The sequence below is a fragment of the Hypanus sabinus genome, chromosome 30 (genome assembly GCF_030144855.1).
Source record: "Hypanus sabinus isolate sHypSab1 chromosome 30, sHypSab1.hap1, whole genome shotgun sequence".
Lineage (NCBI taxonomy): Eukaryota > Metazoa > Chordata > Chondrichthyes > Myliobatiformes > Dasyatidae > Hypanus > Hypanus sabinus.
This window is the reverse complement of record NC_082735.1, coordinates 38809777-38829601: the sequence shown is the minus strand read 5'-3', so window position 1 is coordinate 38829601 and position 19825 is coordinate 38809777. Positions and strand designations below refer to the sequence as shown.

Sequence of the window (19825 nt, the reverse complement as noted above, 5' to 3'; positions counted from 1 at the left end):
CGTCTCCCTCTCCCCCAACTCTGTTCAACACAAAAGATGTTGATAGACTGCTTTGAAGACCAGATGTGTTTTCCCTAGTGTTAAAGCCAATACCTTTCCCTCTATATTAGCACTCATTATTGCTCTGCCATTTGTGCAAACTTTGCTCTTAAAAATTGTTCTGACGTGGTCTACATTTGACAGGAGTTGCGACTCTAAAATGCTTTCAGCCACCCCTAGGCCAGGAGCAGTGTTGAAAAGCAGCAACTTTCTTGACATCTGGCCTCAGTGATGAGTGACAACTAACAGAAAACTGAAAACAGAGAGAAGACCCTGGGTGTTTTTGATGGTGGGGGAAGTGGAGAAAATATTCAACTTACCAAGAGTTCAGAAGTGCTGAGTACATCGAGATTGAGAGATTGTATCCTGGAATAGTGTACGCCCAACTCCCGATGAATCCCAGAGCATTCAATGCAGGTTAAAATACCCAGGTTGGTGGAGAGCCACGTGGGGTCTGGAACATAAACCAGCAGGATTACATACATTCATTTGCAACACTAAAGTAATAATGAAAAGATCAACATCCTTGAAGAAGTTGAATGCGTCTCATCGATCATGCCCTTGCTGCCCCGGTTTGCCATTTGCCATTGTCCTATGCAAATGATATAGAGTCATTGAAAAGTTCAGCACGGAAACCGGCCCTTCGGTCCACCTGGTCTGTGCTGAACCATTTAAGCTTCTTATGCCCATCGACCTGCACTAGGACCATTGCCCTCCATTCCCCAACCATCCATGTATTCTATCCAAACTTCTCTTAAATGTTAAAATCGAGCTCACATGCACCACTTGCACTGGCAGCTCAACCCACACTCTCACCACCCTCTGACTGATATGCTTTAATCCATCCAAGTTCAGAGGCAGTGGGATCAGGACCATCTTGTTGACGTTAAATCCATACCGCTCATCTCCTCTTCAATGCAGCTATGCCAACTGACTCCCACCACCCCTACATGATCTCCATTCGGTCCAGGTCCTTCACCTGCATCAGCTTCTGACCTCCAGGGCCTCTTTGTCCCTCCAACTCTGGATTCTTACCATCCCCAGTTTCTGTCACTCCTCCAATGGCAGACATGCCTTAGTGATGGCACCCTCTGGAATGCCTCCCAATGTTTTCATGCTCAGTAAATCTAACTTTTCACTACTTTTCCAAAGACTCCTGATATATAGCTCAGCAGTAATTGGTATTTAGTTACATTGTAGTTTCAAATATACATTGGCCATTTACAGTACCAGATTAATTCCCATTCTCCCAACATCAAGAGTCACTGCATGAAAGATCAAGTTGCTTTAGTCCTCAAACTCTCTCTCTATCATATCATCCATAAGAACAGTTATCCTTCAGTCATCTAGCTCCTGAACTAATGTGGATAACTTCACCCATCTCAACACTGAACTGATTCCACAACCTATGGACTCACTTTCAAAGACTTCACAACTCATGTTCTCAATATTTAATTATTGACTTTTGTAATTGCGCAGTTTGCCTTTTGCATATTGGTTGCTTGTCAGTCTCTGTTTTCATTGGTTCTATAGTATTTCTTTGTTCTACTGTAAATACCTGCAAAAAAATGAATGTCACAGTCGTATATAGTGACATACACGGATTTGATAATTTTACTTTGAACTGAGACCTGTAGCAATGCACGTGTGGATGAGAATCCTCTACAAGACACATTAAGGATCACGTGGTTGTTCAGCCAAGCATGGGACCCAGCTGTAGCTCTGAATCTGCAAAGATAGTGTCAAAGGCTTTAGCCTTGGCCATGTCTCACAGAAATTGATTCAGACTAATGATTTTCATGATTCATCTAAAGTGGCTGGAAAAGGCAAAGCTGTCTAAACTAACAGCTGGAATTAACAGCAAAGCAATGATCTCAAATGCAGCCAATCATCTGCCCAATATCCAAAGCCAGATCCTCCACAACAACTGGAAGACAGCCAACAAGAATAGCTTACGTTTATATAGCATCTTTAATTGTCCCAAGGCATCTGAAACAGATGTGCACAAAATAGAGAGGGAGTTCCAGAGTGTGGGATCCAGGAAGATCTGTCAAATAGGATTAAAATCAGGTACGGATAACTAGACTGCTAGAGGTTATAGAAGTATAGAAGGGGTGAGATGGGGGAGGGGACAAAATAAACAACATTTGTTCTTAAATGAGGCACAGTTGAACCAGAAGCCAAGGTGTACAATGGGATGTGGCAGCAGTGTTGATAGCCAGCCCAAAGCAGAAATGTTCAGCTTTATATGAAGAGCAATGTCACCATCTTTACAGAGCCCAAAATGCCTTTCAAACTCCCGCCAATCCATGGCGCTTATTTCTGTGAATTGTCCAGGGCCTTATCATTTAAGGAAATGGTAAGTACAGCAAAACCATGGGTACCATGGTTACGCAACACTACTTTAGCTCAGAGCCTTGGAGTTCGGAGTTCAATCCCAGCATCCTCCGTAAGACGAATCTGTACGTCCTCCCTATGGAATGTGCGGGTTTTTCCAGGCGCCCCAGTTCCCTCCCACAGTACAAAGATTTACCACTTAGATTCCAAATAGTCCCATGATTAGATTAGTGTTAAATGGGGGGGGGGGTTGTCAGGTGTTGTTGGGGTGGTGTGGCTCAAAGGACCAGAGGCCTATTCTGACCTGTATCCCTAAATAGACAAATGAATCAATCAATAATAAATAACAGCTGATATTTGCAATAACAAAAACATGTGGGGAGAATAATAAATTTTAAAAGCGGGATTAGTTCTGGATTTGAGTAGTTGGTACTGATTGCTAACACAGAGCCAGTGGGCTGAAGAGCCTGTTTAATGCAGACTCCACACAGATCAGCTCCACCTGCAAAAATTGAATCATTAACGGTTAGTCACAGACTAACTGGTGCAAACCTCCAGGCTTTGCGATGAAGTAACTTGCAACATTTGCTCATCTTCTGTGTCATGCACTAGTGTGACTGAGTATGCTTGTCAGGCTGGTTCAGTGACTAATAATTATCACCAGACCAGCACTGAACCAAGATGGAGTTCTAAGCAGTTTGAGGCAACCTGTGTCCTCACCAGTCCGAGGACAGGACCGATATCTCAGAGAGCACCGTGCCACATTCACTGATGTGTTGCATTGAGGACAGCAACTTCCAGTAGCCCCTCACCCTTTAATCCACTGCGACACATTTCAACCCATTCCACCACTTGAATTCCCTCTACAGCTTCTTTATTATTACATAACCAGCATTCACAAGAAAAACTTAAATTAAAAGTTCAAAGAAAATGTATTACCGATGTACATATATGTTACCATTTTCTTGCAAGCATTCACAGTAAATACAAGAAACACAATAGAATCAGTGAAAGACCACACCCAACAGGACAAACAATTAATATGCGAAAGATACAGTGCGTAATGGTCCCACAACGCTTTACAGTACCAGTGACTCAGGTTCACTCCCCACCTCTGCCAGTGAGGAGTTTGTATGTTCTCCCTGTGACCTCGTGGGTTTCTTCCGGGGGCTCCGGTTTCCTCCAAAGTGGTCCAATGACGTACCACTTGGTAGGTTAATTGGTCATTATAAATTGTCCCTTGACTAGGCTAGGATTAAATCGGGATTGTTGGGCGCCATGGCATGGAGGACCTATTCCACATTATTTCACATCAAAAAATAATTAAATAAAGACAACGAACAGTGCAAATACTATAAAGTAGTAATATAAAATAGATAAGTGATAAATATCAATGAGATGAAAAACCCTTGAGAGTGAGTTCATACTTTGTGGGAACAGTTCAGTGTTGGGGTGAGTGAATTATCCCCTCTGCTTCAACAGCCTGATGGTTGAGGGGTAATGACTGTTCCTGAGTAGAGTGGTGTGGGACTTGAGGCTCCTATACCTTCCTGACAGCAGCACATATTTGTTACAAGAAAGGACACAATTAGAACAGCCAATTTTAGTGCAGAATTGTCAAAGTGGCCATAACAGGCTGACAAACTGGTTCCCAATGAGAGACACTCACCCGGTGTTCCACAGTCGCAGCAGACCTCATTTCCTGCCATCCCTCGGACTTCAGCAATGACTGCTTTGGTCAGCTCTTGTACCGTGTCATTGGTGCCTTGGCTAGCATCTCCTTTAAAGGCATTGTTGAGCGCCTCCTCTTTGCTGTTCTGCAACACGGACACCCATCTGAAACATACATGCACATCATCAACACACGATTCCTGCACACCATACCCCTGTGGACACACAGACTCACTGGATGTGGTCAACGCAATCAAACCATTAAAGAATGTTACCAAGCAGCACCTCTGAGATACAAGGCAGAAAAAGAAAAAAATACCTTCAGTGTGACTACAGTGATTCCTTGATTTACACAAGAATTACATAAATATATTGCATAGGCAATGATTTCTTGTCAAGTATTAACATAATAATTAAGGGCACATGGTAACTCATTGACTATAAGTACCCATATTTCTAGGCTGAGGTAAAATGATTCAAGAATGGTTATTATAAGCCAACTGTTCCCAACCTTCTTTATGCCATGGAACCTGATCGTTAACCGAGGTGTCTGTAGACTCCAAGTTTCGAACCCCTGTTATAGGCTTTCATTCTGGGGGGTGGGGGGGGGGTACTGGTTTGCAATTGCTTAATACCTTAGAGAGCAATAAAGTAATTGTACGTCTAGATCAAGGGTTCCCTACCTGGGGTCTCCATGGACCCCTTGATTAGTGGTAGGGGTCCATTGCACAAAAAAAGGTTGTGAACCCTGATCTAGGTGATCTTCCATGCAATACGCCACAGCAAACAAATAAAAGCCAGCATTTCACTCACACTTGACACTCTTGCTCATCTTCAGCATGGAAGTGGTAGGTTCGATTATCTGCAGAAATTAAGAGGTGTCAGGAGTCAGTCAGCTTCAACTGAAATTCTAAAAATCAGAACACCAGTGAAGTGTTGCATTGCCAGAGATATCAACCTTCAGCTGAGTTGTTAAACTGAGGTCACGCTAACTCTCATGGAAAATACAAAATATCAACACATGCTGATCTTCAAATGTAATGCACACAAAAAGCTGGAGGAGCTCAGCCGGCCAGGCAGCATCTACAGAAAAGAATAAACAGTTGACTTTGCGGGTCGAGACCCTTCATCGGGACTGGAAAGGAAGGGGAAAACTCTGAACAAGAAGGTGGAGGGAGAGGAGGAAGAAATACAAGATGGTAGGTGATGGTTAAAAATGGGAGAGGGGGAGGGGATGAAGCAAAGAGCTGGGAAATTAACTGTTGGCAGAGGTAAAGAGCTGGAGAAGGAGGAATCTAATAGGAGCGGACAGAAAAAAGGGAGGTGGGAGGAGCACCAGAGGGAGGCGAGGGACGGGTAAAGAGATAAGGTGAGAGAGGGAAAGGGGAATGGGGAATTTTGGGAGGGGTAATTATCAGAAGTTCAAGAAAGCAGTTGTTCATGCCAGAAATAATAGTAATAATAATAATAATAGTTGAAAGGAATAGAAGTTCTCCATGATGAACAGGGCCCATTAATATTTCTTTTTAAAAAAAAGGCTATTTATTGATTATTTGGAAGTGAATAAACAGTTGATGTTTTGGGCCAAGTGTGGTGTGCGTATGGGGTAGGGTGGGAACTAGCACCATGTGATCTTGAGATTGGGAGTTGGCAGAATTTAGGCAAGGTTAGCCACCTTGGAGTGGTCCCGATGAAGAGTCTCAGCCCAAAATGTTGACTGTTTATTCATTTCCTACCTGACCTGCAGAGTTTTCCAGCATTTTGTGTGTGTTACTCTGGATTTTCAGCTCCAGCAGAATCTCCTGGATTATTGATTATTGATTCATTTTCACAGATCTGGGAATTGATGGGAAGGCCAGCGTTTATGGCCCAATCCAAAATGTCCCCAAGAGTTGCTGTCAGTGAGCTGATGCTTGGAACACGGCAGTCTAGAGTACAGAATTATGAAAGGAAAAGATATGGAAGCAGGCTTTTCCCCACTTTTGGGAAGAATGATGGGAGATCTTAGAGCTATAAAAATTATGGAAGGTACAGGGAGAATGGATCTTTGCAGGCTTACCCCACCCACTGATCAGAAATATGGTTGCAAAATATTTTAGGAAATGCCCATGGCTGTGCAAAGCCCAAACTAAATGAAATATCGCCGTTACAGCAACTCGACTTACGTGCTATTAGATCAAAGCACTTCCCGTCTTCAAGGTTTGGCCTCACCTGGCAGGTCAGCAGGTTGAGTTTAGCCGGAGGTCTGTTGATCTGAGAGAGATTCGCAAAACAAAATGTGAAAAACCAAACCAGGAACAAACAACAAGAGCAACAACACTGAACCAAACAAGCAAAATCATCTCCAACCGTTTCTCCCTTTAGAACAGAGATGAGGAACGTGCTTAGCCAGAGGTTGGTGAATCTGCGGAATCCATTGCCAGAGATGGCTGTGGAGCCCAAGTCATTTGGTATATTTAAAGTGGAGGTATGAGGGTGAGTTGGGGTGGGGGGTACTGCACAGGGTTGAAATATGCTGCAGAGAGTTGTTAACTTAGTCAGCTGCATCATGGGAACTAGCCCCCATAGTATCCAGGACATCTTCAATGAGTAATGCCTCAAAATGAAGGCATCCATCATCAAGGGCCCTCATTATCCAGGACGTGCCCGGTTCTCATTGCTACCATCAGGAAGGAGTTACAGAAGCCTGAAGGCACACACTCAACAGTTCAGGAACAGCTCATCCCCTCTGCCATCCAATCCCTAAATTACAGTTGGTGTAATTCATGTTTTCTTTCTATAATTATGTATTGCGTTGTACTGCTGCCACAAAGACAAATTTTGCAACATATGATGATGCTATTAAACCTGATTCTGATTGGTTCTCGATTAGTAAGGATGTCAAGGGTTATGGGGAGAAGACAAGAGAATGGGTTTGAGAGGGAACATTAATCAGCCACGATAGAATGGCAGAGAAGACTTGTTGAGCCAAATAGCTTACATCTGCTCCTATATCTTATGGTCTTTTGGAGCTGAAGCCAGTGTTTTAACCCAGGCTGAACAAACTTCTAAAAGTATAGAAACATCAATGTTTCAAACCCAATGCCTTTAGGCTGAAGGGCAATGTGACAGAAGTTGGATTATCCATTTGTTTACCTACTGCTGTTTTGGGAGAACATGTTCAATGGTTCAATTTAATATAAGAGAATGTATATAGCATATAAAACAACCTGAAATTCTTACTCATCACAGACTTCACGAAACAGAGTGTGGTGCACAAACTGGTTGCAGCATGTAGAATGTTCAAAAGTATGGGCAACGAAGTGGCAGGCGGAATACAGTGTCAGGAAGTGTATGGAATACAGTGTCGGGAAGTGTATGGAATACAGCGTTGGGAAGTGTATGGAATACAGTGTCGGGAAGTGCATGGAATACAGATTTGGGAAGTGTATGGAATACAGTGTCGGAAAGTGCATGGAATACAGTGTCGGGAAGTGCATGGAATACAGTGTCGGGAAGCGTATGGAATACAGTGTCGGGAAGCGTATGGAATACAGGGTGGGGAAGTGTATGGAATACAGCATCGGGAAGCATATGGAATACAGTGTCGGGAAGCGTATGGAATACAGCGTCGGGAAGCGTATGGAACACAGCGTCGGGAAGCGTATGGAACACAGCGTCGGGAAGCGTATGGAATACAGAGTGGGGAAGTGTATGGAATACAGTGTCGGGAAGCGTATGGAATACAGAGTGGGGAAGTGTATGGAATACAGAGTGGGGAAGTGTATGGAATACAGTGTCGGGAAGCGTATGGAATACAGTGTGGGGAAGTGTATGGAATACAGAGTCAGGAAGCCTATGGAATACAGTGTCGGGAAGCGTATGGAATACAGAGTGGGGAAGCGTATGGAATACAGTGTCGGGAAGTGTATGGAATACAGAGTGGGGAAGCGTATGGAATACAGTGTTGGGAAGCGTATGGAATACAGAGTGGGGAAGCGTATGGAATACAGTGTCGGGAAGCGTATGGAATATAGAGTGGGGAAGTGTATGGAATACAGTGTCGGGAAGCGTATGGAATACAGAGTGGGGAAGTGTATGGAATACAGAGTCGGGAAGTGTATGGAATACAGTGTCGGGAAGCGTATGGAATACAGTGCCGGGAAGTGTATGGAATACAGACTGGGGAAGCGTATGGAATACAGAGTGGGGAAGCGTATGGAATACAGAGTGGGGAAGTGTATGGAATACAGTGTCGGGAAGCGTATGGAATACAGAGTGGGGAAGTGTATGGAATACAGTGTCAGGAAGTGTATGGAATACAGAGTGGGGAAGTGTATGGAATACAGTGTCAGGAAGCGTATGGAATACAGAGTGGGGAAGCGTATGGAATACAGAGTGGGGAAGCGTATGGAATACAGAGTGGGGAAGTGTATGGAATACAGAGTCGGGAAGTGTATGGAATACAGTGTGGGGAAGCGTATGGAATACAGAGTGGGGAAGTGTATGGAATACAGAGTCGGGAAGTGTATGGAATACAGTGTCGGGAAGCGTATGGAATACAGAGTGGGGAAGCGTATGGAATACAGAGTCGGGAAGCGTATGGAATACAGAGTCGGGAAGTGTATGGAATACAGAGTCGGGAAGTGTATGGAATACAGAGTGGGGAAGTGTATGGAATACAGAGTCGGGAAGTGTATGGAATACAGTGTCGGGAAGCGTATGGAATACAGACTGGGGAAGCGTATGGAATACAGAGTGGGGAAGCGTATGGAATACAGAGTGGGGAAGTGTATGGAATACAGTGTCAGGAAGTGTATGGAATACAGAGTGGGGAAGTGTATGGAATACAGTGTCGGGAAGTGTATGGAATACAGTGTCGGGAAGCGTATGGAATACAGAGTGGGGAAGCGTATGGAATACAGAGTGGGGAAGTGTATGGAATACAGAGTCGGGAAGTGTATGGAATACAGTGTGGGGAAGCGTATGGAATACAGAGTGGGGAAGCGTATGGAATACAGAGTGGGGAAGTGTATGGAATACAGTGTCGGGAAGTGTATGGAATACAGAGTCGGGAAGTGTATGGAATACAGAGTCGGGAAGTGTATGGAATACAGTGTCGGGAAGCGTATGGAATACAGAGTCGGGAAGCGTATGGAATACAGAGTCGGGAAGTGTATGGAATACAGAGTGGGGAAGCGTATGGAATACAGAGTCGGGAAGCGTATGGAATACAGAGTCGGGAAGCGTATGGAATACAGAGTCGGGAAGTGTATGGAATACAGAGTGGGGAAGCGTATGGAATACAGAGTCGGGAAGCGTATGGAATACAGAGTGGGGAAGCGTATGGAATACAGAGTCGGGAAGCGTATGGAATACAGAGTGGGGAAGCGTATGGAATACAGAGTCGGGAAGTGTATGGAATACAGAGTGGGGAAGCGTATGGAATACAGAGTCGGGAAGCGTATGGAATACAGAGTGGGGAAGCGTATGGAATACAGAGTCGGGAAGCGTATGGAATACAGAGTCGGGAAGCGTATGGAATACAGTGTCGGGAAGTGTATGGAATACAGAGTCGGGAAGTGTATGGAATACAGTGTCGGGAAGTGTATGGAATACAGAGTCGGGAAGCGTATGGAATACAGAGTGGGGAAGCGTATGGAATACAGAGTCGGGAAGCGTATGGAATACAGAGTCGGGAAGCGTATGGAATACAGAGTCGGGAAGCGTATGGAATACAGTGTGGGGAAGCGTATGGAATACAGAGTGGGGAAGTGTATGGAATACAGTGTCGGGAAGCGTATGGAATACAGAGTCGGGAAGCGTATGGAATACAGAGTCGGGAAGCGTATGGAATACAGAGTCGGGAAGTGTATGGAATACAGAGTGGGGAAGCGTATGGAATACAGAGTCGGGAAGTGTATGGAATACAGAGTCGGGAAGCGTATGGAATACAGAGTCGGGAAGTGTATGGAATACAGAGTGGGGAAGCGTATGGAATACAGAGTCGGGAAGTGTATGGAATACAGAGTGGGGAAGCGTATGGAATACAGAGTCGGGAAGCGTATGGAATACAGAGTCGGGAAGCGTATGGAATACAGAGTGGGGAAGCGTATGGAATACAGAGTCGGGAAGCGTATGGAATACAGAGTCGGGAAGTGTATGGAATACAGAGTGGGGAAGCGTATGGAATACAGAGTCGGGAAGCGTATGGAATACAGAGTGGGGAAGCGTATGGAATACAGAGTCGGGAAGTGTATGGAATACAGAGTGGGGAAGCGTATGGAATACAGAGTGGGGAAGCGTATGGAATACAGAGTCGGGAAGCGTATGGAATACAGAGTCGGGAAGCGTATGGAATACAGAGTCGGGAAGCGTATGGAATACAGCGTCGGGAAGCGTATGGAATACAGAGTCGGGAAGCGTATGGAATACAGAGTCGGGAAGCGTATGGAATACAGCGTCGGGAAGCGTATGGAATACAGAGTCGGGAAGCGTATGGAATACAGAGTGGGGAAGCGTATGGAATACAGAGTGGGGAAGTGTATGGAATACAGAGTGGGGAAGCGTATGGAATACAGCGTCGGGAAACGTATGGAATACAGAGTCGGGAAGCGTATGGAATACAGAGTTCGGAAGCGTATGGAATACAGAGTGGGGAAGCGTATGGAATACAGAGTCGGGAAGCGTATGGAATACAGAGTCGGGAAGCGTATGGAATACAGCGTCGGGAAGCGTATGGAATACAGAGTCGGGAAGCGTATGGAATACAGAGTGGGGAAGCGTATGGAATACAGAGTCGGGAAGCGTATGGAATACAGAGTCGGGAAGCGTATGGAATACAGAGTGGGGAAGCGTATGGAATACAGAGTCGGGAAGCGTATGGAATACAGAGTGGGGAAGCGTATGGAATACAGCGTCGGGAAGCGTATGGAATACAGCGTCGGGAAGCGTATGGAATACAGAGTCGGGAAGCGTATGGAATACAGAGTCGGGAAGTGTATGGAATACAGAGTGGGGAAGTGTATGGAATACAGAGTCGGGAAGCGTATGGAATACAGAGTCGGGAAGCGTATGGAATACAGAGTCGGGAAGTGTATAGCCGTGCACTCTGGTAGAAGGAACAAGAGTGTAGACCGTTTTCTAAACAGCAGAAAATTCAAAACTCTGAGGTGCAACGGGACTTAGGAATCCTCATGCAAGATTCCCTAAAGGTTAATTTGCACATTAAATTGGTGTGAGGAAGGCAAATTCAGTGTTAGCATTCATTTCGAGAGGATTAGAATATAAAAGCAAGGATGTCATGCTAAGGCTTTATAAGGCATTGTTAACAACTCACTTGAAGTATTGTGAGCAATTTTGGGCCCCTTTTCTAAGAATTGATGTGCTTACATTGGACAGAGTTCACAGGAGGTTCACAAGAATGAACCGGTTATCATATGAGGACAGCTTGATGGCTCTGGGCTGTACTCACTGAAATTTAGACGAATGAGGGGGAGATCTTATTGAAACTTATCAAATGTTGAAAAACCTTGATAGAGTGGACATTGGAGAGAATGTTTCCAGTGGTGTGGGCTTCTAAGATGAGAGGACACAGCCTCAGAATAGTGATGTTCATTTAGAACTGAGATGAAAAAGAATTTCTTAAGCCAAATGGTGGTGAATTTGTGGAATTCGTTGTTACAGACAGCTGTGGAGGCCAAGTAATTGAGTATATTTAAAGTGGAGCTTCATAGGTTCTTGATTAGTGTGGGCATGAAAGGTCAGGGGAGAAGGCAGGAGATTGGGGTTGAGAAGGAAATGGATCAGCCAAGATGAAATGGTGGAGCAGACTCGATGGGCCAAATGGTCGAATTCTGTTCCTTTCTCTTATGGTCTTACATCACTGGCTGAATTTGTGAAAGATGCTGTAGTGGATTGCATCAAGCCTACTGGAGTTACAGTCAGTCCCCCCGATCGGTACATTCCTCACCACACCAATGGGATGTCTTAAAACCAGGACCACTCCCCATATGAGGACACTTTAAAGCCCAACTTTCTCACTACCCACTGTTTGCCAAAGTAGCCCCTTTCCACCAGTCAGATCATCAAATGATCAGATTGGGCAAAGATGCCACTTGGCAGATATTTAATTTCTGTTTTTGGGGATACCTTGTCAAGGGCAAAAGAATGTCTAGATCTTGGCCAAATGGCCCTCCTTTAGATCTGAACAGTAATTGAACTACTTAATACATTACAACCATGCACCTCCATTTCACATGGCCAGAAATGGTGAACTGCTGGATTAACATTTTGATATGGGAAGCAAAGGAACCAGAACTTTCTCCAAAACATAATGATCAACGACCAACACAGCCCAAGACTTGCTGGGGTAAGCTCACAATTGTCACGCTTTTGGTGCCAGCACAGTATGCCCACAACCCACAAACCCTAACCCTACGCCTTTGGAATGTGGGAGGAAACTAAAGCAAAAACTGGAGGAATTGAACTCCAATCTGAGATCATTGATGCTACGATACCATGTTCGGGGCATCGGAGTTTGGAGTTCAACTCCAACATCACCTGTACAGAGTCTGTACATCTTCCCGTTGGAGTGCAGGGATTTTCCCAAGTGCTCCGGTTTCCTCCCACAGCCTAAAGTCACACCAGTTGGTAGGATAACTGCCGATTGTAAATTGTCTTGTGATTAGTGTAGGGTTGAATTGGGCCTTGCTGGGCAGCAGGGCTCGAAGGGCCAGAAGGGCCTATTCTGCGCTGTATTGCGATAAATAAATAAACACAACACTCATGTAAAGAGGCATACAACACCAACTAGCAACATTGGTTTTACTCACAGTACTGTGCGATATAGTAAGGTAGCCATACTTAACGCCACACTTTCTCTTCTGCCACACTCTTCGGATCCTGACAGTTGAAAAAAGACGGAAACAAAATTCGTACCAGACACTAGAGAGGTTCAAGCCAGCTGAGAACAGACCATTTATTATTGGATGGTAGTTTTAGAGGAAGGTTGTAATTATATCAGCATCATGATTGACCATGACTGTTTTTGGCAAATTTTTCTACAGAAGTGGCTTGCCATTGCCTTCTTCTGGGCAGTGTCTTTACAAGATGTAATACCCCAGCCATTATCAATACTCTTCAGAGGTTGCCTGCCAGGCATCTGTGCTTGCATAACCAGGACTTGTGAAATCAGCTACTGCATCACCTCAGGTAACCATGTCCATGCCCGTAGAGCAAGCTAATTAATTCAGTCCACTGCCTTCTTCATTTTATATCCATTTCCAAATATTTTTCCAAATTCTTATTGAAATTTATTTTTCTATCCTCTGACACTGGATTTTCACAGTGTATTCCAGACCAGAACTAATGTCTCTTCCTTCTTGCTTCCTCTGTCACAGATGACAGAAGTTTCCTTTGGGTTACAGACCTTCCTGCTGGTGCAAAATAGTTTCACCTTACTTACTCTACCAAATCTATTGTGTATTTAATATTTCAGTAACATTGGAGCCATCTTGTAAATATGTTGCTGATTAAGCATTCTTGTTTTTTTAAATAGTTCATTCCAGGTTAAAAGTAAGAATATATAAATTGCACAGGTCATCCTCCTAGTACATGCCTCACTTAAAGCAAACACAGAGTCAGAGCCACATTTCGGACTCCCGGGTCTTGATTTGAATTAGTTTAAAGTTTTGAAGTTACAAAACGTATCAAAATCTCTTCATGAAGTTAAGTAATATTTTAATCAATTTCCCCCTTAAACTTCTCTATTCTGACAAGTAAACTGATTGAATAATGAAGAGTACAGGATGTGTTTTGTTTCCTGGAAATTAATGGAACTGTTTGAGTCTCACAAAATGGAATCTTCTTAAACTCTTCCCAATTCTCACCCATCACTCTTCTTGTACAGGAAGCCGGACTTTTCTGTTCCATACATACGGTTTCCTGGAAGAGGGTGTATGCTGTAGCCAGAATTTTTCCGATTCAAACATTCCTTAAAACAAAAATACAGAAACCACATGTTTTTCAAGGAATCTTGGAAACCAAACTGAGCATCAATCCAACTGATCACTAGCTCACTAATGGAATGATAAAGAAGCTTGTGGAACTTTAATAAGAATTAAATGGATATGCACAAATATTCTCAACTTTATATAACTGTAAAAAAGTTGGAGACGACAAAACCTCTCATAAGTAAAAGGCTCTAGATAAATGTCAAAGTCTCTTCTGATTAATCACAAGATGACTCAGGCTACTGAGCTCAGTTACACCTTCCATCCAAAAATTACAGATTTTCTATCTTTCTCTGCCACCAACATCATATCTGAACACTCCACTACAGTTACAATTTCCTCCAAAGGAACATGCTGGAGAGAGGGTACATGATACATTAGATAAATCAAATCCTATACAGGTGGGGTTGGATACTTTCTCCAATATCTAACTACCTGAAATTACAGAATCACTCCCTTCCATATCCATCAGAAAAACAATACACTTACTGTTGACTCCAGTCTCCTATCCCTCACCATCATGGGCCAGATCAGCACTACAAGAGGTTCAGTTATAAAGACTGTTTCACTCACCTCTACCTCCAACTGATAGCACCTCAACCCACAGCACCCAACTCACTCCACCATGCCAGGCTCTTCCTTAATGCTCTTTTGAACAGCACCATTTTCTACACTCCTTAGGCATCATCTATCCCATTCAGACTTTCAATTGCCAGCACCATTTGCTTGTTGGCCTTGCTTGACTACAGGTACCTTAATGTTCCATGTGTTCTTGTTATCCTGATGGCATGAGCATTAACCTTGCCTTCCAGTATCTTTTGACTTTTCCTTCCCCACCCCTCTTCCTCCTTCTTCTATTCAACACTCTGGCCTCTTCTCCTCACCTGTATATCACCTTCCTTCGGCCCTCCTCCTTCCCTTTCTCCTATGGTCCACTCTCCTCTATTAGATTCCGTTTTCTCCAGCCCTTTACCTTTCCCACCCACATGGCTTCACCTATCACCCTTCTACCTTGATGTCTTACCCCACTCCCCACCTTTTTATTCTGGCATCTTCTCCCTTTTGCAGTCCTGAAGAAGTATCTTGGCTTGAAACGTTGACTGTTTATTCATTTCCATAGATGCTGAGTTCCTCCCGTATCTTGTGTGTTGCCCTTGTTTTAAATGTTGTAATCTCTGAATACTAGTTCCTTTATGAACTCCTCCCTCCACACCCAATAAACCACCTCCAGCCAGTCAAGTATCGCATGAAGGAGTTAAACAAAAATCTGGAGATGCTCAGGTCAGGGATCTTCTGTGCTTACAGAACCGAAGTTGATATTTGAGCTCAGCAAGCTTCCCAATTCAGATGGTTTGTTCAGCCTACTCTGAATGTATCCCCCAATGCCACCTCCCACTGGCCTGAACTCTTCCAGATTTGGTTTCAGATTGCAAGCATCTGCAGCATTGAAACAGCACCCAGAGGCTTCCTTGGTGTCTTGAACATCCACTCCCCACCTTCCCCACCACCTCCTTTTGCTTCTTTGGCCAAACTGTTGGACAATGCCTCCAAATCCCCAACTATCTGTTCTTGCCTCTTCTCTACAGCCTTTGGAACTCTCTATCACTCTTCCTCTTCATCCATTAACACCCCTACCTTCCCCCCGCCCACCAATGACGTTCTCCCCTCCCATTACACATCCAGTGCTAGATTTTCCACAAGACACTTTCACATGAAGAGCAACCATGCCACCCACCTCTCTGTGATCCACCTGAAGTACTGATCTCAAGGAATCCCTGATCTGCGCCAGTTGTCTCATTTCCTCGTCCTGTGTTTGTTTCAGCTTCAACCCAGCAGGAAGAAAATATTGATTAGAGTTGGAAGGAACCCACCCATTGAGGATTTCTAATATGCAGCAGGTCCACATTAAGTATTTATTCAAGGAAAAACTAGAGATGGTGCCTTGAATAATCCATTCAAAAAGTAGACTAACTGCTACTACAGCATTATCAGGGAATGTGTACACCATAACAGGTGAAAATATTTACATTGTTCAGGGCAGAACATGGGCGCCACAGCAGCATAGCGGTTACTGTGCACTATTACACCTCAGGGCATCAGAGTTCAGAATTCTACTCTGACGTCATCAATAAGGAGTTAGTATGTCCTCCACATGAACTCATGGGTTTCCTCCAGGTGCTCCAGTTTCCTCCCACAGTCCAAATATATACTAGGTAGATTAACTGGATGTTGTAAATTGTCCTGTGAGGAGGTTACTTACTGTTCAATCAGGGTTGACAGGGGTTACCAGAGGTGCAGTTCAAAGAGCCAGAAGGCCCTACTCTTTGCTGTATCGCAAAATAACATAGGATTGGAGTCTTCAGCAACACACACAAAATGCTGGGGAAGCATCTACAGAAAAAGAGTACAGGTGCAGTTTCAGGCTGAGACCCTTCGAAGGGTCTCGTCCCGAAATGTCAACTGTACGTTTTCCATAGATGCTGCCTGGCCTGCTGAGTTCCTCCAGCTTTTTGTGTGTGTTGCTTGGATTTCCAGCATCTACAGTTTTTCTCTTGTTTGTGATAAGATTGGAGGGGTTTTTTTGCCTTTGGTATACAAGCCAGGATTGCTTTGAAATATTTCCATCATTCTACAACTCACCGAGTGTACACTCACTGCCAATTTTTCCACAAAGGGAGTCAAGCTCTCAGCTGCCTTGAGGCCATCCTGGAAAAAACTTTCAAACAAAACAGCAAAATGAACAATCTTGCATGGCCCACACACTACAGATGGAGTGGTCAAGTCAAATTAATACATAGGAAACTTCTTGTCATTCTTGTTTTCCGCACTCACACTCAATTATTTTAATAAATCCAATGAATGGAAGAATACATGCCACACCACAGAATGAAACAAAATGAATATCCCCTCTTAGAGCTTCTCCACACAGTAAGACCTTGGTTAGATGTCCCAGAACGTGCTTGCATTCAGGGCTCCAGACCCTGACTATTTAGTTCATTGGGTATCTGCTTGACATGTACTCCCCATACATAGGTCTCACCTAAATCTGTATTGAAGAAGCTGACACTACAATGATACCAGGCCTTTGCTCAATTGAGGCAGTTCTTGTGATGGCATTGACTGTAATTTGAAAGAGCTTCTTTAAAGCAATATTAATGACGTACTCCATGGTCCAGTCTCCCTCCCAGATTTTAGTCAAGTTAAAGTTATTATCAAAGTCTATATATGTCACCACATAAAACCATGAAATTCATTTTCTTTCGGCCATTTAAAGTATAGAAATACAACAGAATTTATAAAAAAGTATACATAAACAAAGATTGACAAACAACCAATGTGCAAAAGACAAACCATGCAAATAAAAACTTAGAACTTATAACTTGATTTTAACCGACATATGGCTGTTGTGTTTTACTATTTATTGTTGTGTTTACTATTTATTGTTGGACTTTCGGTAAGATGGCGATTGCTTAGCTGCTTCGAACTTTTGCTCTGTTATTTTCCCTATCTTTGCACTAAATGTCTACATTTTTAAACCTTAGTTAGGTATTTTATTAGATCTCTTTAGCTTGCCTGCGAACACATCTATCTTACAATGTCTACCAAAAGTACTAAAACTGGGAAAAAGGAAACTTCTGTGGCTTTGCCGGCTGACATTCTAGCTGCTTTGGAACAGCATCAAGAAGATATTTTAAAGGAATTTAGAACTTCTTTCAACCAGCTGGATGTCAAATTATATCAGATCAACGCTAGAGTGAACGAACATGCTGAACATTTATCTCGCATTGACTCGACTTCTGAAGATTTAAAACACCGTGTTCAATACCTTGAAACTCTCTGCCCATATGTCTAAATCTAAACTATCTCGATTCTACCCTAACATCAGTCCGCTTTGTGATAAATGCAAAAGGGGCGAGGCCTCTCTCATTCATATGTACTGGTTTTGTCCTAGCTTGGAGAAATTTTGGAAAGATGTCTTTATAACGTTATCGTATATTCTGAATCACCACCTAGAATCAAACCCTTTAATTGCTTTGTTCGGTTTCTGGGGTGAGACAGATTTACATCTGAGTTCGGCTAAGTGTCGAATATTATCATTTGCCTCTCTCCTGGCTAGACGTTTAATCCTTCTTAGATGGAGAGATGTTGCCCCACCTATGCATGCTCAATGGCTTAATGATATTATGGCCTGCTTGGACCTTGAAAAAATTCATTATTCAATTCTTAATTCGGACTTAAAGTTCCATAAAGTCTGGGGACCTTTTATTGAGTACTTTCATAACCTTCCTCCTAACTAAGGTTTTTTTTTTTCGGTCCCTTGCTCCTTTTTCTTTTGGTAGTAGGCATTAATATCTTCTGTTGCTAAGTGTATTCACAGTTTGGGGGTTTGATTGTCCTGATTTATATTCTCTATATTGTGTTGTGGGTGGTCTGGAGTTTCCTTTTTTTGTTTTGTGTTGTGGGGCTTGGGAAGGACACTAATTTTACTTGTCTTCAATTTGGGTGCTTTTTCAATTATCTTTCTCTGTATCAGATTGTTATTGTATGCTTGTTTTTGCTCTGTATCAATGTCCTTCATTTTGATCTGGGGTTTTTTTTTATCTGTAGTTATGTAGAAAATGTATAAAAAAAACTAATTTAAAAAAATACTATTTATTGTTGCGTTTGTTATGTTATGATTGCACTTGCCCCGGGAAATGCTGTCTCATTCTGCCCTCCAGAGCTGATGTACGGTTGGCGTGACAATAAAGTTTTTGAATCTTGAATCAAAATAATACAGCGAGCACAAGTTGTAGAGTTTTTGAAAGTTTATTCTTACTAGAAACAAAAAAAGTGCACTGGAAGGATTCTAGACAAATAAGGGTAGAAAGGGAAAGAAAGCCCAGTTTCCCAGTTTAGTTTGTTTAGCAGGAACAGTGTGATCAATAAAGTAGTCAGTAGTTCTGTTTACTGCGAACAATAAGCCGCTGTGTTTCATCAGCACCATCGTCAGATGTCTGTAAATGCTGGAAATCATTCAAAGCTGGTGCTTAAAGTTATTAACTTTATTTGGACTTATTCCTGGTCACTTCGTCATATGACCTGCTATCACCAACAGCCCTGTATTACTGAACTGTGTTTACTCATTGCAATTGTGTACAGTATATTCACTGGTGTAATCTTCCTTTATTTTCTGGAACTGATTCCCTTGGTAGGCTGGTTGACCACTGGAAAATCCACTGCCTCTTTATGCTCTTTCCCCACAAATATTTGGAACAAAATCTAAAACATTTCACTAAAGTATTGTGTCAAATTCCTTGCAGTCAGCAACTGTGGGGTCAATGGATTGTTCCAGAAGCTAAACAACCCTTTGAGATGGAGGTGTTAAGAAAACAAAAGCAAGCGTTGAGAGAGGGAGATGCTCAGCCCTAGAAAGCACATTAGGCCAGCTGGGTTAATATGCTGAGACACAAGAGACTCCAGATGCTCGGATCTGGAATGAAAACAAAACTGCTAAGGGGTCCAGCAGGTCAGTCAGCAACAATGGAGGGAGAGGTGTTCTGGGTTGGGACTCTGCATCAGGACTATGTGTGGAGAGAAAAGATAGCCAGTACAAAGAGGTGAGGGGGAGTGGTGATTCAAGAGCTGGTAAGTGATTTGTGGATCTACGTGAGGAGGGCTGATGGGGTAGATATTGGAGCAGTTTCCTTTGAATGATTGGAAGGGCTGGACCTCTTTTCCTTCTCTTGTTGACCTGACCTGTTGGATTTCCCCAGCATCTTTTGTTTCATGTCTCCAACAGGAGC

At 43.3% G+C, this 19825-nt stretch overlaps 1 protein-coding gene across 2 annotated transcripts in view; it reads right to left on the bottom strand.

Annotated features, from left to right (window-relative positions):
* The window catches only part of LOC132383594 (arf-GAP with SH3 domain, ANK repeat and PH domain-containing protein 2-like), a 121141-nt gene that overhangs the window by 30265 nt on the left and 71051 nt on the right, over positions 1–19825 (bottom strand). For both annotated transcript variants that reach the window (XM_059954757.1, XM_059954756.1), the window contains exons 8-15: positions 16680–16755; positions 15775–15861; positions 13917–14020; positions 12861–12930; positions 6213–6300; positions 4861–4909; positions 4046–4212; positions 360–493 (exon numbers count right to left, since the gene is read on the bottom strand). In XM_059954757.1, the coding sequence (XP_059810740.1) occupies positions 360–493; positions 4046–4212; positions 4861–4909; positions 6213–6300; positions 12861–12930; positions 13917–14020; positions 15775–15861; positions 16680–16755 (775 nt within the window). The remainder of the gene's footprint in view (positions 1–359; positions 494–4045; positions 4213–4860; positions 4910–6212; positions 6301–12860; positions 12931–13916; positions 14021–15774; positions 15862–16679; positions 16756–19825) is intronic.